This window comes from Pholis gunnellus (assembly GCF_910591455.1).
Source record: "Pholis gunnellus genome assembly, chromosome: 18".
NCBI classification, from domain to species: Eukaryota; Metazoa; Chordata; class Actinopteri; order Perciformes; family Pholidae; genus Pholis; species Pholis gunnellus.
This window is the reverse complement of record NC_136545.1, coordinates 10502764-10528805: the sequence shown is the minus strand read 5'-3', so window position 1 is coordinate 10528805 and position 26042 is coordinate 10502764. Positions and strand designations below refer to the sequence as shown.

Sequence of the window (26042 nt, the reverse complement as noted above, 5' to 3'; positions counted from 1 at the left end):
GTCTTCTGATCCATTCATTCACCCGTCTGCTGTTTTTTTTTTTACATTGGTGTAACGGATACATCTGCTTGTTGAGTCATGCATGCAATTGAGAAGTTGGCTGTTATGCTCGTTAGAAAATAGATATGATTTATTGTTGAGACAGTGAAATACAGTGAAATACAGGTAGATCTTATAGACTTGGGCTGAGAAGCAAAGTGCTACGTGAGTTTGTTGTTTCAGCACCATGGACAGAACCACACTTGTCTTACAGCAGGATGTGAGGCTTTTCTTAACACATCATTTAAACCCAGAACATTTAGACTTCATTATATACATCCATATACCCAACATGAATGTACAGAGTGTGTTTCTAGAAGCTTGAATTAAACCGTGATACGGTGGTGGATATACAACAGCTATAGGCAAACAAACAGGCGGAGAGATAGATGAGAAGGAGAGGATAAAGGGAGAGGTTCAGAGCTTTGTATGACAGACTCGCTGGCTCGCCCGGCTTGCCACATGCTGACAACACAGCATGGCTTGTGAGCCACAGCTACTGTCACCAACTGTTAGCCATGGTCACGTCCAAACCGTTCGCTCCAGATATTTTTAGGCATGGTGGAAATGCATCCAAAGCAGCATTAAGGCCATGCAACACGAGAAAGCATTCCAATAAATGTGGTTGAAATGACACAAATATTTCAGGATGCAACCCACCACCTACTGGGTGTTTTGGAAACACTTTATTAAACACTTGTGGATGAAGAAGTCAGTGTTCCGCTAAACATGTGAACCATCAAGTCGCTTGGAGGATTAAATTGTCTGCTTCTTACATATTCAGAGGGTAGAAAACAGGGGGAGCAGGAAATTGGGCTAAAAAAATAATTTGCACAACCCGCCTGATGATAACTCCTGACCTCTGTAGTGCATGTGTCTTAAGAGTAATTGAGAATAGTTCTGAGGTTTTATAGTAAAGGGATGGGCCTTACGATTCTTTGGGATCATTTGCTGCCCATTATTGGAAAGTAAGTTCTTTGAAAGAGTCATAACAATGTATTTAAAGTATTCTTGTACTTGTGATATTCTTGTTACTCCTCATTTTTCGTTCGATTTCCTGCGAAACAAGCAACATACCTACCTGTGAGAGGAGCAAACCTAACATGCATATTTCTCCACTGTGCTTGTGTATCAGCGGACGTGATTTGGCGTAAATTATTCTCACGTCTCTTCTTGTGTCCGTTTTCCTGAGCTAATCAGCCTCAATGCACTGAATTCACTGTAAAGTTCGAAAACCAAATCCTACCAGATCCTCAAATCGTTGACAAATTCAAGAAGAAACCCAAATAAAGGAGCGGAGAGAAAAACGATGCAGATGCTTCCGCACAGGTCACGAAGGGCCACTGAAGCCATGGATATGATGGGAACCATTTGTTGTGGCCCTCACAGTCACCATATCTCAATGCTCTCCACCGCCATCATCAAAACACCAAGTGGAGGATATGTGTTTTGACAAAATGGGGTTCATCCCTCCAGTATAGTTACAAAAGGGCTCTGGAGGCCTGTTGTGTTGCAACACCTTAGATGGTTAATGTAGGTCTTTCCTTTAATTTCCCGGGGGCAAAGAGGGCTCAAGGTTGCAGACTTGCTCAGATTGATACCAGGGAGTGCTCTACTGTGTGGCTGTTCACTGAGCTCCAAAGAATTATGTGGCGATGTCAGTGCTGTTATATTTCTAAGTCATGCCCAGTTTGTTGCCTTTTGTTTTAGCATCACCGTTTTAAACACTCCGTAGCATATTGTATAGTTGAAGACAGTATGACCGTAAGCTGGTATAGGGAATAACAACTGGGACTTAATTCATGTTGTGGACTTCAAAGAAAATTCATTGACACACTAACACATATTGTGCTTTTAGAGCAACAACGAAAGACAAGGCAGGGCTTGTGTTCCCATGGCGACTTCCTCAGTGACCCTCGAAACAACCTTGGCCCCCTGGGAGATCAGTCATACTCCTGCATGCACATTCACACACACACACACACACACACACACACACACACACACACACACACACACACACACACACACACTCAAGTGCCCCTTGGAGCGTGACTATGAGTGACTGTGTGTTTCTTGTCTGCTTGCTGCTGCTGCTGCTGCTGCTGCTGCTGCTGGTCTCCCAGCCTCTCAGTCATTACAGCAGGAGGGAGATGAGGTGGAGACAGAGAGGGAGAGAGAGAGAGAGAGAGAGAGAGAGAGAGGGTGTTGAAGGACAAGCAGATGAGTAGGATGGAAGAAAGCAAATTTCAAAAGACGGCTGGGTGATGAAGAAAGGTGTAGGGAGAAGAAGGCATGTAAAATAGGGAGAGAGGGAAGGTGAAGAGGAGGAGGAGGAGCAGGTTTAAACACTGCCACCTAAGAGTGAATGCAATTACAGAGACAGCATATCCACTTCTGCTTTTCTGGGCATTTAAAGTGTGCTCACGTCAGCTTAATTACCTTTAAAATGCACAACCGGGAGGGGGAGTCATGATAGCTCAGCTGTGGTCGAGATAAAGAGGAGATGGAGGGAGAGGGAGAAGCGGAGTGGATGGATTGAGACTGGGGGAAGGGAATATGGCTGCTCAATGATCACGTTAAACAGTCACCACCCGTTTCTCCCTTCCTCCACCCGTCTCTCCTCCCCTCTCTCTCGGCACCACACTCCGCTCTCCCCCTCGCAGCTACACCCTGACGTGCTCACACATCACGCTCACGCACAGATGGGCTCCCACGCAGACAACAGAACCAACGCACGGCTGCATGGCGCGAGCAGGAGCGCGCACAGGCCGTTGGTGGGCTGCCCTCATCCCAATGAGTGATTGTAAAAGAAACTGAAGCTCATTGCGAAGAGTACAAGGGAGGTGAGGGAGGGAGGGAAGACGGACAGGAAGAGGGTGAGGAGAAACAGCAGCAGAAGAAAAGCTGTGTGTCCTTTTCTTGTACCTCATCCATGGCAGCTTCATTATCGTATGTGTCTGGGTTATAAATAGTGTCATTAATTGTACTACTATGATAAACAGTGCTTTTTTTCTCCAAGATAGGCCTTTTTTCCATAGTTGTGTCCATCTTTCACTTACGGTTGCAACATCTTACTCAGCAACTTAATTGCTGAGATCTTGATACAAAATGACATCACGAGACGCACTTTACGACTAGGCCAATCAAATGAGCAGTCAGAACATTTAGAAGGATTGTAAACAAATCCCAGTTCATTACATTATTTATTATTTCAAATGAATTAGTTTGAAAAGCGGCGAACACACATGAAATGTCCACAACAGGCAATTATTTCACTGATAAACTGTATGCTCACATTCAAGGTCAGTAGGCGAGGGCAAAGTTGAACCCTAGAGGTAGCTCTGCGAAGAGTAAAAGTTGTTTAAAATTAAATAACTTGAAGAGTGACCTCTGTTTGAACTTCTAAATATGTAAGAAAATATAGTGAAACTGGGGATTTCCTCAGCCATCTGCTGCTGAGCTCCCAGATCTCACATTGGGTTTGCTCAAAATTAGTAAAATGTAGAAATAACTATTAGGAATGATGGTTGAAGCTACAAAAATCGGAATTCTACCTGAAGCCAATTGCGCAACTGGCCTGTCTGTCTATAAAGGCAGATGGCACTCTGCTCAGACCGAGTTTACAATTTGCAATTTGGGCCTTCTCATTACAAGCGTTATAGCCCGAACCTACGCGATCATTATGGGAACAGCCACGTTTAGCTGCATAATGTTAAATCTGAGACTAAAACGCTGCAAACGTCGACACGGTCCCTTTGGAAAGTGATGAAGCGAAAATAATTCAAGAACAAGCAAGCTCAGCAAGGTCGTGACTTACTCTGCCATGAGCGTTGATCGCAACAGAAATGCACATGAGAGGAGGGATTCTCATTCATAAATTCCTCTTTTTCCAATGTGCTGTATCTTATTATCTTGCCTGACTGCATTAGGCTTCATTTTGTTTGTTTTTATCAGCTTAGAGATTAGCATACAGTGAGTGAGCGGGGAAAAGTTGCTTCAAGTGCAATACGGCTAGAACTTCTTAGCGTAAACCGCCCACTCAAGAACACAGAAAAGGCGATGTTTAAATGTCAGTCTGTAATAGCCCTGTCGCCATAGTAACTGAAGACCCGTTTGTACTTTAAAACAAACTGCCTCTGGAGCACTGACCATTAGCACTAACACCCGAGCAATCATCAGCTTGGAGCTTTTAAAACATTTCCGTCAACCATCTTTACATTTATCGTCTCATCCTCACAAAGGTGCCCTCTGCTGCCTTTTCTTCTTCATTTGTTCTCCACTTCTACATTTTCTTCTCCTTTCTTCTTTTGCTTTCATGTTTCTTTTTTCCTTTTAACTCCCATTATCACCCCCCCCCCCCCCCCCCCCCCCCCTCTCTCTCTCTCTCTTTCTCTCTCTCTCGGACCTTTAGACCTTTTAAAAGCACACACATAGGCGGTAGACGCATGTAAAGAGTCATATCTTTGTATCTGTCTATCAAGCGCAATACTGGAAATAGTACATTTGATGTTTTAGTGTTTGTTTCTCTCTCTCTGACTGTCTCTGGCAGAGGTTTGGTAAAGTTTTTGGCACAAAATATACATAATAAAGTCTAGGGAAAGGTCAGAAGAAACCAACATTAACTGCTGGTAGAAAACAGGATGTGCCAAACAACACATTACGACCGACTTTGTTCCTAAAGTCAGGTAAAAGTAAACCTTTTAGTCATTTCAACAAACAACAAATGTTGTTTTTTCAGATGAGGACAGTCTTTCTACTTTCAGTCATATGACTGATAATATTGTGTGTGTGTGTGTGTGTGTATGTTTTGTTGTGTATCTGTGGGTATGATTTCCCACATTGCATTTCGCAGTATGCCACAGCTGTGTGATTATTTCATCAGGGCCTCAGATACGTAGTAACGTCTGACTCTCCTGAGACTCTTGTGAGTTGTGTGACTCCGTGTAAATACCATGTTTGCCTGACACTCTCCGCTTTGAATATGCAAAGTGACGCACAGCGGGACCCATCAATCTCGGAGTCAGAGGCGGTGTCTTGGCTCGTGAGTGGCACTGCCGTTCAAAGTGGGGTTTGAAACAGAGGCCTGCCTGTGCTCCCTAAGGCAGTGCACATCAGCTGGACAGACAGAGAGTAAGAGTGGCAGAGAACAGAGAGGGAGACAACAGACAGCAAAGCAAATGGGAAGAGATGCTAAGCAGACAGAGAAAGGGCGCAGGGAAAGATAAAAGCGAGAGTAAAAGAGAAGACGGAGAGAGAGGCAGCGGAATGCAAGAGCAAGGGAAAGATGTCACAAAAGTGAAGCATGTCACTGGCAGGGTGCCAAGAAGGTTGTGTTTTCTGAGTTCCAAAAGATTTCAAAAAACGAAAGAGTGTGATCTCGGTTTTTAATGTGAACTACTGTCTAAGAACTCTGAGGGAAAACAGAGATGTGCCCAAAGTAAACCTACAGCTACGCACATTCATATAGTGACTGTGTCTTCTGAAATACCGAAAAGGTACAAAAGCATGCCACCAAGGACATTTAGTGCAATTCTTTATCATACAGCATTTGATCTTAGCTTGATTCACTTTGCTGCAAAGCCAAACAGGAGCTGCTTTTTAGAACTCCATTTTTTAAGCCTACTTTGCTGTTTTTGCAGATTAAAGAGCGCGTAATATCTACAAACAAGTATTTGTTCGCGTCAACATGCTTTACGCCTCACTTTATGTCGTGTATGTCAATTTGGCAGCTGATTTGAGATCCATTTCAAAACACATTTTCGCCCCAAACTAACTAAGCCAACCAGTCCTCAAACCCAGAGCTAAAATCATGTGTGCCACGCTGTTGCTTGGGGAGAGTAGGCAAAGTGAGGAAAAAAAATCTAAAATTGGAATAGTCTCATTGTCAAGTGTCAAGGAGCAAATGTAATTTAATGGTCTTATCTAATTCAGAAAGAGGAAAAGGAATTAAATGTATTTCCGGGCAGTGCATTACCCTGAGCGCACCATGTGTAGCCTGAGGAAAGGTGTGTGTGAGAGCGAGCGTGCATGCAGTGTATGTCCCTGCTTATGATTACACTTTTGAGTGTTTTTGCAATAACGTGTTAACCAGTCATAGGGGCAGACTCAGCACGGCATCATGGTAATGATCATGGCATTTCTTTCCCACCACGAGGTCCTAACAGAGCTCTGAGTGTCACAACAGACTGTCCCCTCTGTCACAGCGATTTCTCAGGAGCACACTTGACTGACACTGAACTTATGAACCGGGAGTGAACCAGCAACAGGCAGCGCGGCAACTGTTATGATCCTGTTCAGAGTTAGAATAGGATACACACTAACGCACGAGCAGGCGTGTTGCAAAGGGTGAGCGGAACGTGCTCAGATTTGGTTTGCGTTATTCTTATTATTTAATATGAAAGAACAAAACGATGCAGAGTGTTTGCATAAATATCTCTCAACGGATATTCTGTCGTAAACAGCGGTTTATTTCTGTGGGGCCCCTGAAACGTGCTGTCGAGTTGCAGCTCTGCCCGGTTATATTTGTGTGGCACTAAGCAGAAACAGCAACTACTATCCATGCTATTAGAGTTTACGTGTGTGTGTGTGTGTGTGTGTGTGTGTGTGTGTGTGTGTGTGTGTGTGTGTGTGTGTGTGTGTGAGTGAGTGAGAGCAGGAGGGGATGTTGGAATTAATAGTTTGCTCTATATCATCAAATATTACTTCTCCGTGCACCTGAAAATGACACTCACTCACACACAGACAAACAAATATGTGGACTTGCCTCAACTACGACTTGCATATAAAACAGAGGTCTGCACACGTTCTCTCTATATCCTCAAGTTAGTCTGTTTTTATGCAGTGTGTTGGTTGCAATTGTTGCTTCATCACCATGTGTATCTGATGGCCTTGATGCACCCCAGCTGACATTTATCCATCCGGTGGCGCCGTCATTGAGCCTCTGTTGCTGACCTGGCTGTAGTTTTTTGCGGTGTGTCCAACTAGTGATCAGTGGCTGATTCTTGAATTGGTAGCAGAGGCAGTCTGTGCAATATTGCTCTGTAAAATAGGATTGTTGTTTTAGGTGATGAAATTGCTCATTATGTCTGGCCAAAAGTAAATATTAAGGTAGAAACAGTAACTGTCTATTCCTTTTAAAACCCTTGAACATCCACCCCCCCCCCCCCCCCCCCCTTAAGTGCACCTATTTCCATGACAAAAGCTAAAGCACGCTGCGGACATCTTTTTACTGCTTGCATCACTCAGTTTTAAGGCTAAGAACTGCTGTTCAATCCATCAGCTGTGAAGTTCAAAGAACTGTTATATCTCTGAGCCAACTTCGGCTCCCGCTGGTGCGAAGATTATAGCCTGTCACACACAGACTAGTGGTATTATTTGCACAGCAGAGGGTAGAGCACGGCATGGCATGGCAGAGGGGAGGAGCAGGAAGTGCAATGGCAGACTTGCAAAATGTGATTATATGCAATTATTTTGAGATGATTTGAAAGTGAAAGCTCATTTGCTTCAACCATTCAGGGGAGAAGCCAATTGAGTCAAAAATACTGTACTCACAGACTGACAGATTGATAGATGACATTCTTTTAAAAGATTCTTTTGTTCTATTTTAATCTACAGTTCCAAATTAGACCGTTCAAAGTGAAAGAGGCGTTGTTTGCGCCTTACAGCAAAAGGACACCCCCTTTTTAAAAGTGCAGTGAAATGAGAAGTTTGTCCGCTGCTACATAGCACCACACAGGTGTGTGTGAACGTCTCTTCTTTTACTCTGGCATCATGAGAGCCTTCAACTGAGCACTGATGCTACTCAGAAAAGCTTCCTCATAACAATAATAATCACAATTAATTGTTTGTTCGCTTTATTTTCTTGACCGTGAAACATGAACTTTCATTTTTCTCTTTTCCTCAACTCCCTATACCTACGTCTTAGTATAGTATAGTGCATGGATAGCAATTGTTCAAAGTATAATTTTTACACCCCGGCTCAGAGACCAACAGGTATAAATCTCATCCAAACTCACGGTCGTTTAGGACCGGCTTGAAGCGGGGTGTCCCTAGGTCTCTCCTACTATAAGAGCAGATGTGACGGTGTGTGTGTGTGTGTGTGTGTGTGTGAGTGAGATGGTGTCAGTGGTGTGCCGTTGTGGGTGTGCTGCAGCTTACTTCAAGGGCTGAGTGATCTCCGCGTAGAGGAGACCCCCGTCCGCAATGGAAAAATGGAGCTATAGAATAGTTACATTTTGTTTATTTAATTCCATTCAGAGTATATTTCTTTGAATTCCAATACAGAGAAAAAGTGGTCGACAAAAAAAGTTTGCAACACCAGTAAAAGAATAAAACCCAAACCAGTGAGCAAAGTGTATTGCCAAAAGTCCAGAGATTGGATAAATCTAATTTTAGATCTAACACAGGTTACGACCTGCTGCGGCCCCTGCTTCTGCTTCTGCCTTCTAAAATCAAAGGTTTTTATTACCAGTTGCACAAAAAGCCAGAAGAAGTCCACCTCCGGGGGCACTGTACACCTCCCCCGGCCATGCTACGGCCACATCTAGCCCCCCTCTTTTTAGTCTGAATTGAGTGACCACTGTTAGATAACCAGACCATGGATACATGTGATCACAGCAAATATAAATGACTCAGTAACAAAAAACACGTTTTGCTAACTAACGTTTTGCTGTTAGTTAGATAACAGAGTAATCTCTCAAATATATGTACTCGTCAGCAAGGGTGTCGACTGCTACTTTTATGAGGTAGGAGCCCTATTCCTGAGCAATAAGTGATTGTGGTAAAATATCAAAAAATAAGAAAAAGGTTTTGAAAAAGGTTATATAGGTTATAAAAGGTTAGTGGACGCATTATATGTCTGTGTCTGTATGTGTACGTGACTAAAAGCATGCATCACAAAAAGAGGAACGGAGTTCACAGATCATTGTTAATTGTTTTGCAATATATTTGTGTGTGTGTGTGTGTGTCCATTGTTTTGCAATATGTGCGTGTGTGTGTGTCGAACTTCACTTTGTGCAGAACACTGTGTACAGCTGGCACCTGCATAGGAGAGCCACAGAGCCCTATGACTCTATAAGTTACATTTATTTTTTGTTTATTGTTTTTGCAATATGGTGTCTTCTAACACCTAAAGACCAGGACAGTCCGTCCAGGGGGAATTCGCAAAACATTACAGTCCCTCTAACTAGTTGGAACACTTTTTGTTTTGCCTGCATTATTATTTATTGTTAACTTCAGAGTTTTAATCCAGAAAACAGACAAAACCACCCAGAGAAATTCTGCACATAATGATGCTCCTTTGGAAAGGCTTAATTTTCAACAGTTTGACAATATCATATTGCCACGACATTGTCAAATATTCCTAAAAATGGATTGGGACTCCAGAGATGCATATGTCATATACAGGATGTCGTGGACAGGGAAGGGCGTGCTCCGCCGGTTCCTGTGCATGCATATCCCGTTTAAAGTTACATTACATCAGCATGCAATTTGAACTGGAAGAGCAGCGAAGCAAGGTCATTCAGATGGACGAGGGACATTTAGTGAGCTGTGTAATTAAATGAAGAGACCCCCAGGTCACCATTTTTTTTTTTTTCAAAATGTCCTCGTGGTGCTATATTCATACGAGCCGGGGGGCATTTTTGTGATATATCATCCACAGAGGGGCACTAATTACAGAAACGTTTGCAGGGTAATGAAAGGGATAAAACTACTCGTTGTTTCCAATCCTGGCTACACGAGAAGACTAGTTCTCGTGTTTTCATCATCCACAACCCCAAACTCTCTCTCTATCTCCTACAGCCTTTGGGATTTCCCGGGTCCCTGATTCAAGGTCAGAGTTGGGGGTGAGCTAAGCTTGCCGGTGCCTTTCAGTGGAGGAATGAGGTCGGAGTCGAGTGCAAGGGACACAAAGACACGGTGGCACAAAAACGTTTTGTACGTCTGGTGAAACGTTATGCTGGAACAGGGTGAGCCGGGAGCCTGAGAGGGAGAATCAAGGGATGCTGCAGCCGGGGTCAGTGCAGCCAGACAGGATAATATTGTGACAAGGCTTAAGGAGGAATTTGTTAGCTTTTGGGGGTTTATATTACTGCTTGCATCGAGGCTTAATGGAGATTAAAAACGAAATAAATAAATAAATGAACATCCAGTCAAATCAATGTTGCACCATCACATCAGTAGTAAAGCTCATTTTTATTCCTTTAATAACTTCTTCATCATAATTATGTTTCGTGAACTCCTCTTCTCCCTCCTGGGGAACCTTTGCATGTGCACATATAGGCTTCGGTATCATTTGTATTCTACATTTTTTTGTTTGTATGTATTCAGAATATTTATTGGAGCAAATCAACTGGATTAGAAATTTGACATCAATTGCAATTTCCTTTATTTAGAATTGAAGATGTTCTTGTACTAATGTAGAATCTAAACGTTTGCCAGTGAAAACTGATCGTCTGCTCAATGCAGGAATATTTCTATCTCTTATTCGATCCCAGTCAAAAAATGAAATTATTTCAATTTGAAAAGTCGCTTTGGGAACTACGCTTATTCAATGACCTTGGGTCAGGAGGCTATTTGCTTGGCTTAACATAAAGACAGCTGGTGCTGTGTGTATTTGTAAGCTTTAGAAAGAGGCGGGCTAGCTGGTTCACCTTGCTTCCAGCCTTTGTGCTAAGCTAAGCTAACCGCACCCTGGCTTAACAGTGGTTCCACACAAACAACAGAGTGGTGTCGATGACCTCTCAAAGCAAGAAAGTGAACAAGCCCAAAAAGTTGAACTATTCCTTTAAAGCGGTACATCTGTATCACCAGCATAGCACCGCAGGACAGGTTGTGCTCCAAAGGAACATTAATGAAGTGTACAAAGTGGATCTCAGTGGCGCTCCATTATCCTCATGACGGTGCATCGCACATCAACGTGTAAGTGATGGTAGACGTGATGAATGTTGCATAATGGAAGTCTGAATTCATTTTTAATTTACTCGGATGAGATGATACACACTGTAGGTGGAAGGAATAAGTTGTTAATTATTTTGGCGAACACTGGTTGGATGCTCTCTGATTGCACCGTTTTTTTAGAGGGTAGACTAATCGAGGACAAAGAGCTGTAATTAAAATGATTTTGTCCCGAAGAAGGGTTCATTGTGCCTTTCTTTGTATTCTGTTATCAAAGACTGTTTGTGAGCTTGAAAACTAACATCCGGCATAGAAACCGAAGCACTCTGAATGACGCCATCCCCTAAACTTTTTAAACACACACATTTTTTTAGGGGCTTGTGTCTTTGGATACAAATGTATGTGTGAAATCACTCTTTGACAGCTACAGCAGTAATAAGGCTCATCCCATTGTTCTCTGGGCATGTTATTGTCTCTTGTGTATTACTCGAATCCACCACCTACTATGTGCTTCTCCCCCATTCTACTGAAAGCCTGTCAACAGCCATTATTCCTAGCAAGACCTCTGCTGTGATCCCTGCCATGTTTCATCAAAGCGTGGCAATTCATTCCAAAGCCCACTGTCTGAGCATGTTAGGTAGTACTAAGATTATTGCATGCGAGTGCTAGTGTGTGTTTGTGTGTGCGTGTCCCCACTGCTATTCTTCTTCTTCTTCTTCTTCTTAACCTCTTGTCATCATAGTGGAGGAACACCAGCAAAAGCAGCTGAGCAGACATGTTTGCTTTTCTCCAGTTCTATTTCACAATGAAGTCTGAGATGCGTGTTTGCGTGTGTGTGTGTGTGTGTGGTTAAATAATTAACACTGTTGGCCGCTTCGCTGCAACACATCCCTCAAACACTGTTCTGATTAAGGGAGCCCCAAGAGATAAACACTGTCTGCTGTCCCTGTACAGTAACTAATGCTGCATGTACATGTCTCTGATTGTGTGTGTGTGTGTGTGTGTGTGTGTGTGTGTGTGTGTGTGTGTGTGTGTGTGTGTGTGTGTGTGTGTGTGTACTGGAGGATGGTTAAGACACTCTTTGTGTCATGAGTAATGACTTTTCCTGTGTCACTGGTTGTGTACATTGATTGCGTCTACAACCTTGTCAAGATTTTGAGTAGCTTTTTTGTAATGCAGAGACATTCTTTAGGCGCTCAATATTCTTCCACGTTACTGTTTGTGAGTTGCATTCCTGCATTATGTATTTGTATTTGTGTGTGTGTGTTTTGGGTACGCTATTCCTGTGTGTGCACTTAATAGAGAAGGGTCAAAGGTTAAGGAGTAGCACCAAGTTTCTAGAGAAACAGTTCAATACCACCACAGGAAATATTGCTCATAACATGGACACGTTCACAGGTTTATAGGTAATAATATATTTTACTAGCATAATATAAATTTGGTCTTTTGAAATTCTACGCCAGTATCAACAAATACATTATAAAACATCCTTGATTGTTTTCATTATGTGTGGAACTGATTTTGGTTAAGAAAATACCAGGGTATCTGTATGTACAATGTGACCGTGTCCCCAGTGTAGCAATCTAAGCTATGAGTATTTTACATCCAAAATATGAATACCTTGTTGTGTCTTTAAAGCAGGAATAGTAGATTTTTTTGGGCCACTCGGGACAGTAGAACAATCTGTAAACGCAACATTGACTTAATACCACGTAATATCATCAAGCGGATGCAGAGCAGCACTCGTTTGGAGTCATGTGTTTGGCCACCTGGTCAATGCAAGTCCAATATTTGTAGGGAAATATCTGGCTCTCGAGCTGCTAAAATGCCCCACTTTATTCCTCAGCCAGTCACTGATGTTGTTTGGTGCTGAGCAGGAGGCAGACAGCTGCCCGCGGCGACTGGAAACCACACTGATAAGAGCAGTAAGAGTGAACCGAAACAGCAAAGTTGCAACTAAACAAAGACCTAAAAGATGCTGAAACCCTCAATACAGATGAGGGGAACTGCAGAGTTGGGTGATAATTCTCTGAGGGTTTTTGATTCATTGTCATTAATAAAAAAATGAATAAAATAGTGATTAGTGCGGCTTTTAAGCTAATCAATATGAGTAGATTGATTCTTGATATTAAACAAAGCTCTAACTTAGCAATTAGTGAAGACTTGATTAGAGGCCTGTACTGTATATAGGCCCTTTTCGCAGCAGCCATTTTTACATGTCACTGCAGGGTAAACACAGGTGTAATTCATAAAAATCAATTATGGCCCTGTTCCATTAAGCTGGTATTGCGCATTGCTTGATCACTGGAATAGCTGTGACACTAAATAGAACTGGACCATAACCGATTTGATCAGTTACACCTGTGTTTACCCTGCTATGACATGCCAGAATGGCTGCTGTGAAAAGGCCCTATTACATCAATGACTCTCAGCTTCACCTAACGTTCAGACAAACATTCAAACTCCACGTCTCCATTTCCCATTCTCTTTTTCTGACACCAAAAAATGTCCCCAAATCGCCACATTTCCCTCCTCTTCCTCTCAACTGAAAGCCTGTGACGCTCTATTCTTGCCGTTCCTTCATATTGATTTGGTTGGTGGACTGTGTGGCCGGCAGATTGGATTAGAGTCCAGCTGTGTTCTAGCCCGAGGGGAGAGTAGCTGTGTTGTGTTTGTCGACCGGGCAGACAGCTACTGCAGAGACAGTCTGATCTATTCTAACTTCATAGAGCATCTCAGGAGAAACATATCACAATGAAAGCTAATATGGTTTAGACAAGTTAGCCACAGAGGAATTCAACATGGTTTAGAGGTGTTTCAGGGTGAGAAGGTCAGAGCTGTCAGTCACTTGGTGAATAGTACACACTACAGTAAAGTGTATGTGAGTAGGCTGAGGGATGCTGATGGAGAGCACTGTTGACTCAAGGATGTGGAAGTGGAAACTGGAAAAAGGTCGACGTAAACTGCCAGCTTGGTAAGTAGGAAATAGTATGACTGTTCGTTTACTTCATAATGCTCCATATGACTTTGGCAGTCCTGCTTCCTTTTTCCACGTTTTCTATTTTAGGGTGTGTCCATGTCACAGTTGAGATACATCTTGACAACACCGGTCCATGCTGCTGTGTGCTTGCTGTATATATAATGGCTTGCACTATTGAGTCATAGCTTAGCAACAAGCCTGCTGTCCTTTTTTTGGTTGCGGGCAATTATCCACAATGCAGTGTGATGGTGCGGCCCTATGACACTTCCAGATTGTGGATGTAATGAAGAGAAAAAAGGGCTCTACCCACATCTGTCAAGGGGCCGCAGGGTTTTCCCAAAATATATAAGAATGTTACGAAACCTGGGAACCGAGTGACAAGTTTTATTTTTTTTAAATCATTGTCTGGTGAAATCCGTGTGCAAAGATACAGACACTTGCAAGACAAGAGGGCAAAAGGGCACGGCAACACAAACTATTTTAAGTTATGAGATGGGAGGAAACTCAACTTTTTAACATTAAGGGATTGTAGGAATGCACAATTCACTGCTTTTGTGAAGTGATTTTATTAATGATTTATTTCATTTCTGCCTGACAAGCAACGTGGTTTACAGTTCCATCTCAACTCTTAACCTCGACATTCTTTACTTAAATATCATTATTATACTGTTCAGAATAACTGTAACTGATTCCTTAGAGTGTGCAATATAAATAAATACTAGAATGGAGGTCATATGAATATAAAAATAAGATGCATGAAATGCAATTAAAGCCCTGGAGAACCTGTTTCCTGCGGTTGTTACTGTAAATGTGGGACATTGTGGATTTGCAAGATTTTTCAAGAAATGCTTCAGTAATTATGAACTTGTGCTCTCACAAATATTAATAATGCTTTATAACAATAATCAAAACACAATATAAAGCATTTTATAATGACATACGGTCAATTTACATGATACGTCATCATTGCTAGTCACTCAAGGATCATAGTGTATTTTATTTCTCATAGTTGTACATTATAATCTTTTTATAATGTGATAATGAGTTACTCTAAGCGGTCATTATTTGCTTTAAGTAAAGTAAAACATTGTTTTACCACATTGTGTGTGTTCAAATACTTTACAGTGAAGGGGAAGGCAGAGAAAATAATTATTATTTTTGACAGTTTGAATGACATTACAATGTTTGTGATTATGCTACTTTCAGGAGTAACATTTATATTTAATCTAGGCTCAAGGCTTCTTCCCGTAATCCAGCTGCTGTAGGGACTGAAAAAAGATAATTAAAGGGACGCATTGATCTAATAAACTGAGAATGAGGTCGGTTCAGTCTCAAGTCAATCATACTGCTGCAAATGTTCTTGTGACGTCTGTAGCATTCTGCGTGTGAGATTCATAAAGATTACACGGAGATCATGGTTTGGGTTTTGTGAATTGCACAAAAAAGACAGCTACACTACCTTGAGTATATTACATGCAAATACAAATGAAACATGCAATCTTTGCAGTAACAAAAAGAGGCAATGCAATCGCATAAAAAAGATGAACAGTAAATGTAGGTCTGCCATGCATTCTGCAGAGATTTGTGAATATAAGCTCAAAGCTCTCAGGTCAACGTCTCCATTTGTCTTTGTTGTGAACTCTGATGTACGGTCAGGGTTCACAGGTCACCCGAAGCTGTCCAGTTGGATGTTTCCCGCTGATCGATGCAATAAAGGTCATGCTCTTTCTCCCTGTCCACTTTGCACAGCACCTCAAATGTACTGCTTCTTTTTTGATCTGCTCATTGTTGAATCTGAGCAAGAAATGAAAATGATTTTTCTCTCCTTCATCTGATATTCCATATTACTTCTATACTGCCAACTAAATTATTTATAGCATGCCATTAACAGCAGAACGTTCATACTGAAGTAAACTCAAGCAATACGTCTCCTGCATCACATGACACTATCGATCACATGACATCACCTGTTCAAGCTTCATTTCATATTTTCCATATTACATTTTTCCATACTAAAAACCTTATTATTTGAAGGCAGATTATAACAATTTCATTTGTTTTTGTGTTAAATTAGTTTGTTACAGAACATTAACATATATGTGACACTCGCCGTCATTTGTAATTATTTTATACAACGGTTAATTATTCAAACCATCTTAATAACTGTACATTCTGCAATGCATTTTAAGGCGGTTGAGTATGTCCAGTAAGTTCACGTCTCATAGCCTACTCAGAAATTCTTTCTAATCTCGTACATTTGGGCATTTCATGAGTACACAAAACCCTAAACTATACAGCTGGAACGCACTTTTACATCATGAATAGTATGTTAGTAAGCACAGCCTGTTTTCCTCTATCATCTTACCTTTTTCTCCTCTTTCTCTGATCCACTCCTCTTCCTTTCCATCTGCCCACTGCTTTTGTCTCACCTCTGCCCGTCTATCTCTCACACCACCGTCTTCATCACTTCCATCATTTTGTCTCTCCATTTCATATCTATCCATCATATCCCTCTCTATCACTATGCGCTGATTTCCCTCTCTTATCACATTTCCTTTTTCTACATTCCAGCCTGAGATCCTGTCTATGTTATGAGCAGCATTTGTAGGATGATATTATTACATGCCTCCTAACTGCTGAATAATTCAATAAGCACCACTGAGATGACACACAGTTATAATCTACTTAATGAAGCAACTGTGCTGATGAATTGTGTGCTTTCTCCTCCGTCATTCCTTTAACCCTCATTCCTTACTCTCCACTAATCTTTTTCTCTCTCTCTCTCTCTCTCTCTCTCTCTCTGTTCCTCTTCTTCCCTCCTCTTGCTCTCTGCAGGGTGTTGATGGAGAGCCATTCGAATGACAGCCGGGACAGTGGTCATCACTGGTGGAATTCTAGCTACAGTTATATTACTCCTTATCATCGCAGTACTGTGCTACTGTAGGCTGCAGGTGAGGCCACAGACTGTTTTTCCTGTGAAAGTCCGCAGAGCTGCAAGTAAGGGATGTCATTGAGTATAGCATTTTGTTGATAGTCATAAGTATATCTGCTTTAAAATGTGAAATTGTGTTTGTTACCTTCAGTTACCAAGGATGTTAAGATCTTTCTTTCAACTAAAACTTTTCATTTACGAGTGTAGCAGCATTCTTTGTCTGTGTCTGATTCGTGCTGATTAGAGAATGGAGGAAATCGTTTTTGGAAGACTCGTAAAGCCTGCCAGAGAACCTCCCGACTCCTGACTGCTGACCATAGCCATTTAAATTGATCACGTTGTAGTAACTGAAATACAATATCATCAGATTTTGCAGGATTGTTTGGGATGTGCACAGCCATTAAAATGTGGTTGAAAAATGGCCTCATGGTGATGCATTCAAAACCTAAAACACATAGTGTATTCCTTGGCCCAGAGTGGAAATAACGCCCATCAAATTTCACTGGAGTCTGTTGGATTGTTCTTAAGATTCCAAACAAAACCACTAAAGTAGAATTCAACAAAGCCAAGAGTCTACAGTCATGCTAGCAGCTCTATGAGCTGAACTAAGGCACAGCGGTGCTTTGAGCTCAAGGCTAACGTCAGCCTCCTGACATGCTCCCAATGACATTGCTAACATGCTGATGTTTAATGTAATCTTTACAAGGTTCATCATCTTAATTTAAACTTCTCATTAGCACTAAACACAAAGCACAGCTGAGGTTAATGGAAAGTGTTGTAGGTTTTTGCTCATAAACCAAAGCATTGGACAAATTAATGTTTTGACCTAATGATGGGGTTAGAAGAACAGTCAGGGGGGGGGTCACCAAAGTTAATACAGTTCATTCTGAGGAGAAAATTAATTTCTGGTCCAAATGTCTTGGTGATCCATCTCATAGTTGCTGAGACTCTGGACCGAAGTGGTGGACGCACCATCCGAATGATCGACATTGCCAGCTCTAGCTATAGCGTGGCTAAAGCGTATACTTAAAGCTACTATGAGGAACTTTCATTTTGTGTTGATTTTGGTGATCGCTTTGCTCGACATTGGTCGTGTTTCCGAGCACCAGATTCCCTTTTAGAAAACCTCTCATTTTACTGCAGCAGGATCTGACAGTCTGCCCCGTGCAGTCCTGGTTCTGGAATCCGTCCCGGTAGCACCGATGTCTTCTCGCTGATGGTCTTGTTTACTTATATAAGTCATATAGAGGCATCAATTCAATTGAGAATTTTATGACCTGGTAAAAGTTGCTCATAGTAGCATTAGTGAAGAAATAAATCCCTGAATGTCAGTCAGTAGTTCTTGATCCTGGTCTTTGGGACCAAATTAGGGACATATCATAATTGGAGCTTCAGGTAAATCAACTATTCCAAGGGTGGTAGAATAAAATGTCCAAGATTGCACTCACATGAATATTTTCCAATGCCTTTGATCTTCGTTTTCCCATTAGTTGTGTTACAGACTTCAGTTTCGTGATCATTCTGTGTTTTGAAACTCATCATGCTGCCCATGTTTCTTTGGGGTTGTGCTCTGATGTTCATATCAATGGTCTTGGCCAGGCGCTGTACTGTTCATAAAATAAAAATAGAATTATAGGTGAAAAGAACTGCTTTGTGTATTAATGCTTACTGCAGTTTGGGGATTATGGCATGTGTGTTTGTTTCTATTTTACATTATACTGTATACTTTCTGGTACACTGACTAATCCACTGTTCAATTCACTGCTTGGACTTTCAATGGTGCATTAAAATTCAGTTTGGCAACAGAATATGCAACAAATTCAGTTACAATTGAACCTACTTATTAATACATTTTAGTTTGTTTCGTAAAGGAACAGTTCAACATTTTGGGAAATCTGCTTGTTCGATTTCTGTTCTGTTCTGAGACTTAGATGAGGAGATTGATACCACTCTCAGACAGAGTGGTATCAATCTCCTCATCTAATTCTTCGGCAGTAAATACAAACTTCTGTCTCAATTTATCAACTTTACCAACAACCCCAATTTGTTTCCAAGTTTATTCAGCCTATCGTAATTGATGGTACATAATGCTTTTATTGCTGTTATCTCAAAAACGTCTTTTTAAAGGTATCTTGAGCAAGATTCCTTTTTTAAATTATTAATATGCATATAATGGCTAAAAATGGGGCTATGGCAAAACAATTGTCCATCACACCACCTTGATTATTTGATGTAAAACGTACTCTAAGACAGATCCCTGTGGCTCAACAGGTTTAATTCCTGAGTTGGTCGTTGGTGGCTCCTCCTAGCAATGTGTCAAAGTATCCTTGATCATGGCATTGAATTTCAAATTGCTCCCAATGGTTGGGCTAGGGCGTCATAGGCTAAGAGCTTGCTGCCATCAATGTGTAAGTGTGAACAGATGAATGAGAGGCAAATTGTAAAGTACCAGAATGAAACCATTATACAATACATGTATTAACCTAGATCAACTGAAAACCAAGGTTACACTGAGTGGAAATCATATAATCCTTTCCCCTTAGAGCTGATTACAGTTCTTGGGATTCTTATATTTCACAGCAAAAATCAAAAGTCATCCACAAAATATGGCTTCATATTAGTTGGCAGGAGGCCAGGAATTTGTAGGCTACATGTTGTGAGCCAGAAATAGCAACTCCAAATTCTCCACTGAAAACTGGATTCTGTCTACAAGTCTGTTTGAACTGTAATTGTTGAGGATTTGGCACGATGAAAAGAAATACTCAGAGACGAAAACCTCTTTGACGTCATACTGTATAGCACACGTGCAGCTTTACTGAGGCGACACATATGACCATCTATAGGGTCATGTGGGCCGAGGAGCACCTCATGGGAAAATAGGCTGAGGTGGGGTTGGATTATGAGAGACACCCTCGCTCTAAAGACTGTTGAGTGAATGCATGCTTAGTGTGCAAACCAGACAAATCTTATGTTGATAAATATGTGGATACATACATTTACACTACATGTATTGCATGTTGTTTGACATTTTCTCCTACTCAATATGCCCAAAACCTCTGGCTGGTTGCAAGCATTGTAAAATGGTAACCATAATTATTATAATTTAGAGGCTGGCACAGACTTCATTGGGCAGATAGTGCTTGTAAACTAATTTGCCAATGCATTTGTTTTACTGTGTTGGGCCATGCTGACATTTCAGTGTAATAAATGTCCTTTCCTTTCTCTTATCTTTCTCTTTATTGTTCATTAACATTCTGTCATGTCTGCTTTTAACTCCCCTCTTCTCCCCCTCATCAATTATAATTCACATAATTCTGAACTTTTTTACCTAATATTTTCCCCGTCTCTCTCTCCCATCCTTTTACCTCATCTCTGCTCTGCATCGTCTCTCTCCCACCACTAGTATTATTGCTGCAAGAAGGAAGAGTCCGAGTCGGAGGAGGAGGAGCCAGACTTTGCCGTAACGTCCCGCCTCCCACCGGTCCACTCCAATCACAACATTGTGGCGGCGACGGCCGCTGCCTCCTCCATCCCCAATGGCCCCGCCCTTTTCTCCACCCCTCCACTGGCCAGGAAACTAACACGCTCGCAGACCTTCTGTCCATCCTGTACGCACTATGACCTGCCGTTCTACCTCCAGCCCCCCGCTCAGCCGCAGATCCACCATCAACCAGATGGGTTGAGGAACGGAGGTGACCGGATCAGCTACCGCAGCGTCCAGCAGCAGGAGCTGGACCTGCCAGTGCCTGTGAACATTTCAAACTACCGCAAGCCAAACCTTGGCCGGTCGGTCACCATGAGGGACATGTTCACCCGCAGCTGTAGCATCAGCACTGATGTTTAGCTGCGTGAGTCTGGTGTAAATTCATGCTTAAATGAACTGGAATGGCCCATTCCGAACTGGGCTTGAGTCTGACTTTTTGTCATCTTGACCAGCTTAGTCCAGTCTAGTATGGTCTGATCTAGTCTGGTCTCGTTCTACTGGTCACCTCTCACAGAATGGAGGAATCAGTTGGCTCTCAGGACAGGATTTTCAAAGATTCTATGCTCAGGTCCAGGACCTTACACTTGGGCCACTATAGAGTTTAAAGTACTTAAAAAGTGTGAAGTTACCAATGACGTGAACTTCTTGATTAGTTTTTTTTTTTTTTCAATAGCTCTTTTGTAACAATAAGAATGGAATTTCTTTTACGGTTTGATGAAGTTTGTGTAGCCCTACTTCCTGTGGACTCTTGTACCCGTGGCCTGAAAGATACACAGATTCCTGCCATGTCAAAATGACGTAATCGGCAGGGATTTTCTCTCTGCCATAGCTGCTAATATGATGAGAGAAGTCAAGTGTTTCCCTCTCCTATGATGGGATGATCTGTCTGTTCCTCCATCCACAGATTATAGAGATTTAAAAAAAACAACAACAACACTACTACCAGTGGAGGATGGGGATGTCATGTTTCAGCTGCCATCCACGGACATTTCAGACAGACTTAACTTAGGCCATGATATTTTATGACATAAAGGGCTCACAGAAGATGGAAATCCCTGCTTGTTTTCCACATCCTTTCATAGAGGTCTCCAGTTTGACGAGAGGCTGGTTTCTCTAAGCGTCTGCTGACAACACAAAGTGTATATACATTATACACTTCAGCAGAGACAGACCTCTGTGTTTCTTGAAGGCAGGGTGGACGAGGTGCCAAAGGGGGGTGGGTTCTTGCATTCGTGTGCATTCGTGTGACTGTGCTTGCATGCACGTGTGCGTGTGTGTGTGTGTAACTCGATCAGTTGCTATACCATGACTCTTATTCCATACAATTAAACAGCCTGTCACCCCCATATGTATACCGAACCCAGTGGTGGGTTGCAATAACATTTGAAACATTTATTGTAAAGGGTGAAGGGATTGTATTAGTTTGCCACTTTACCTTTAAATCCATGCTGATGCAAAGAATGACCCAACCAGGTGACGGGACAAACCCCCTTTTTTGTAAATGTTTATTTTACTGATAAATGTTATATAACACAGACTCAAGTTGGCAGTCAGAGGAGTAACACGTTTAACTTTACAGTGAGATATTCATTCTAAGTTCTTCACTGAAGTTTCAATTTGTGGACTCTTCACTGCATTCATTGTGCCGTCTCTGATTTGTTGATCTGTGGATACGTGGGCTAAAGATGAATTCACCTTTAAAGGCACATCTATAAATATTTAACGGGCCATAGCATACACTCCAGTCTCTCCCTTCTCCCGACTCGTTGGACTGAGGAATATTTGCTCTTCCTCTGAGCTACTCGGAGAGTTCCTTCTTGGGATTGTGTTTGTTTTCTGCGCTTGGCTAGACCGGCCTGGCTGGAGGGCTGACTTTCTGACTGGAGGAGCGGTGGCTGTTTTTTTATGGACACAGGACACACATTTAGTGAATGAAATCATTCACTGCTGGATGTCAAGAAGACATGCGTGTGGTTCTGTGAGGGGCTTGAAGCGGATTGGATTGTCCCTTGGATTGCCTCCCTTCCTCTCTCTATCTCTATTTCTGTCTCTCTTGTTGATTTTATCAGCAATCATGCTCATTTATATTCCCAAAGGGTGAAACAGTGAGTGATTTTGTTTTAAGTTTTTCCTCTTGTGACATGTGCTTTCCTGCAAATACACTACGACAAACATGCGCACACACACACACATAGTGTCGTGTTTCCAATTTACATTGACTTACATTCATTTTCTGGAGATTTACCCTGACTATAACCACTACCAGCCTAATCCTAACCCCTACCCTAATCTTAACCCTTACTTTCAACCAAGTCTTCACCCTATAATGTATTAATTTACATTATGGGGAGATGAATTTTGTCCCCAAAGGGAAGGTGAGTCCCCACAATGTGACTGTAACAGATTTATGTACCCACAACATGAGTAACACACACACACACACACACACACACACACACACACACACACACACACACACAGTTCTCAATGCTTTGCTTTTACCTTTAAACAGATGTGACAGTTGCACAGGAAATTTTGTGCCATAAAGAATTCTTAGAGAAATGTATTATTATAATTAAGTGTATATTTAAATGCAGTGTTGCTTTTTTCCCTACAGTATTTTAATTACTTGCTTTATTTTATGATCCAGCTGGTTTTTCAGACTAAGTACAGTACAGCAGAAATGTTTCTGTCCTTGTTTCTAATATATAACTAACAGACACATTGTTGCTAATAAAATGGTGTGAAAATCCTTCTGATCTGTTTGGTTGTTGTTGTTAATTTCACCGAAACTAAAAGTTGATTACGGTTTTCTTGGGGCTCATACACATACACAAAGGTTTGTTAATGACAAGGCATGGGAAGTCATTCGTTCAATTCAAGAAACGTACGGATGTTTGCATCGTATACTTTCAAATGAAGTGCCTCTTGATTTAAAGGTTTAACAATGGACGTTTTAATGAGAATGTGCCTGAGCAGGACTCCGCAGGACCAACAGTGGACTCAAAAGCATGGTGCATCATCCTGGATTATCTTATTTAGTCAACTGCTAAACGCAGTGTAAATATCCGCTAGCCCCACTCCACAAACGGAGCCATGCAGAGAGTCCTGCAAGAAAATACAAGATGTACTTTTTTTGTGTAGGCCACAGGAATGAAAGTGGGATTTAGACCATTAGGTTTACTGATCAAAGCAGATTTGTTTGGAAAAGTCATACAAACATATAAGATGAGAAGATATTACAATAAAAAGGGGAATAAGATTAGAAGGTATTATTATTATTAAAAAGGGATCAATTACTGATTCAAAATAGGAGTTTGAGTCTGAAGAAGACACTGTTGTAGCAGACCTATGTTCATGTAGAGAATACCAGACAGTAGCACCATATTACAAACATAAGCTGATTTATAAATGAAATGAAAAAATGTCCCATCCTATATTGAAAAGCAATTAAACTCGGTTTTGCTTGGCACATATGTTGGCTATTTGTTCTTAATGAAGCTAGTAAGCCAACATCTGTTCATCATCTCAACTCACAGAGGGAGAGTTATTGTTATTGCCTAGCGGCAGCCAAAATGTATTCTCCGAAAGCATACAGGTGTAAATATGTCTCAGAGAGAAATCTGTTTTTTTATTTTATGTTAAAAGGTCAAACATTAGACATACTGTAACATATAGAAACGTGAAGCCTGACAAACCTCTAACCACAGCAACAGCGGTTTGGTCTGTTTGCACCCAGATGCAGTCAGCCCTGAGGTGAGCAGCGTGACAGCAGACATATTTGAACGGGACGGCTAAGAAACAAGAATGGCATGCCTAAGTGTGATGATGAACCAACCTGACAGTCAGAAGGCAGGAGATGATAGCCACAATGCAAAGTCATCCGGCTAAAAGACGAAAATGGGAAGCTTTATTCTGACAATGAACGGAGTGAGTCAGAGAGGCAAGCAGACTAATCACACAATAGGAAAACAACTGAAAACTCTTTCAGAGAGGAAATCGAGGTGGTTATTAGAAGGATGAGTCAGAGCTGATGAATGAGAAATAGCACATACCACCGAACACACAGACAGATGGAGGCGTATAGGAGCTGATATCAAACGGAGGCCTCCCTGGCACAGACATGAATAGTCATTTTGTGATGGCATTAATGCAACGGCACTGCATCGCGCATGAAAAAAAACGTTCTCATTATGATGGATTCTCTCTGTGGCTACATTCGCTCTCATTTATTCCTACATGAATTGCACTGTAACAGGGAATTACTGTCACACTAGCATTCCACAAAAATTGGCTGCAAATGTATTTATTTATTCTCTTTACAGTCACCATAATTTACATGTAATGCCACCACTTGTCCGATGTCATCACAGTGTGAGGTCTAGAACGCGTTTAGCATATACTGTGGCCTGGCTCAGAGACAGCTGCTTTGTTTCATTGCTCTGTCAAAAGTAAAGGCATCTGTAACATTCAGTTACAAACACCTGACGTGGGAATCAATGCTGTTTTTGATTGAGATGTTGTTGTGAAAGGGAGGTTGGAGGTTTGTGGCGGCATCCTTCCATCACGGCTGACACTGTCCAGCTCAGCAAGAGTCTGCCTCATAACTAAAATAAAAGCCTCACAATCTATCAGCCGCTTTCTATCACAGAGTCCTTCACCAAGGCTCTGGGTGCGTCTGAAAAGATAATATAAACACCAATCTCTCCCGAATGCAATGGATGATTTGTACTGGTATACGGTGCGCAGCACAGAGTATACATTTGTATGTGGAGGTGTGTGTTTTTGTATCTGTTTCTGTATTTGTTTGCATAAAAGTTTGTCCTGAATTTCTGTGAGTAAGCGCTTGTGTGTGCTTTGTGAATTATTTAGAGGCCTAATCGCCTCCAGTGTAAGCAGAGCTCATATAGCTCGGCCTTTAGAGGTGTATCGATGTTTTATGACATGCTTTGAATCATCCCCCTCATCTACCCATCATCCTGCAGGAGCGTGCTCACTCTCTCTCACCCGGTCTGTCCCATGTGCACTCTCTCTCTCTAACTCTCTAGTACTTCATGCTAAGTGTGTGTGTGTGTGTGTGTGTGTGTGTGTGTGTGTGTGTGTGTGTGTGAGTGTGTGTGTATTTTATGGTTCCTGGTCATAATTCCCCAGCAGTGGAATTTAGATGCAGTACAGAGGAGTGGCTGGCCCTCCATGAATTATGAACATGGTAGATACTGTATGAGGCCTTCCAACCAACATTACAAGCCAAAGCTTCCTGCCCCCTTTCCTCCTTTCCTCTCCTTGTCCCGCTGTTCCAATCTCTTGTTTTTTGTTTTCCTCATACTTACTTTTCTCACCGCCTCCTCTTCCACCTCCTTCATCTTATGCACTCCTTTCAAATTCAGCTTCACTATGTTAGCCTTAAACTTTCTTCAGATTATGAAAGATGAATTGATTTCTTTGAAGTTTAGAGACATCTGTAAAATTGTGGTTGTTAACTGCTTTTCTTTCTTATTTCTGTGTGGATTTTGGGCAAAAGACACAAACAAAAAAAACACTCACAATCGAGCGGATCAAGGCCAAAAAAATACAAACGTGTGGAGCATGAAAGTTCATTTTTCACCTTGGAAACATAAAACCAGAGGCAAACCTCAACGTACCATTTTCCAGACAAGCCAATCACATCCAACAGGCTTCCTCAATGGTTGCAGTTTGCTCATAAAAAG

The 26042-nt window shown here is 41.7% G+C and overlaps 1 protein-coding gene across 1 annotated transcript; it reads left to right on the top strand.

The window, feature by feature from the left end:
* Positions 1-16776: 16776 nt before the first annotated feature.
* On the top strand, positions 16777-20694 carry LOC306710386 (protein FAM163B-like; the record flags this gene model as incomplete). The annotated part of the gene is made up of 2 exons (XM_079178884.1): positions 16777-16869; positions 20254-20694. The coding sequence occupies 2 exons, from the start codon at positions 16777-16779 to the stop codon at positions 20692-20694; spliced, it is 534 nt and encodes a 177-aa protein (XP_079035010.1).
* Between the last annotated feature and the right edge of the window lie 5348 nt (positions 20695-26042).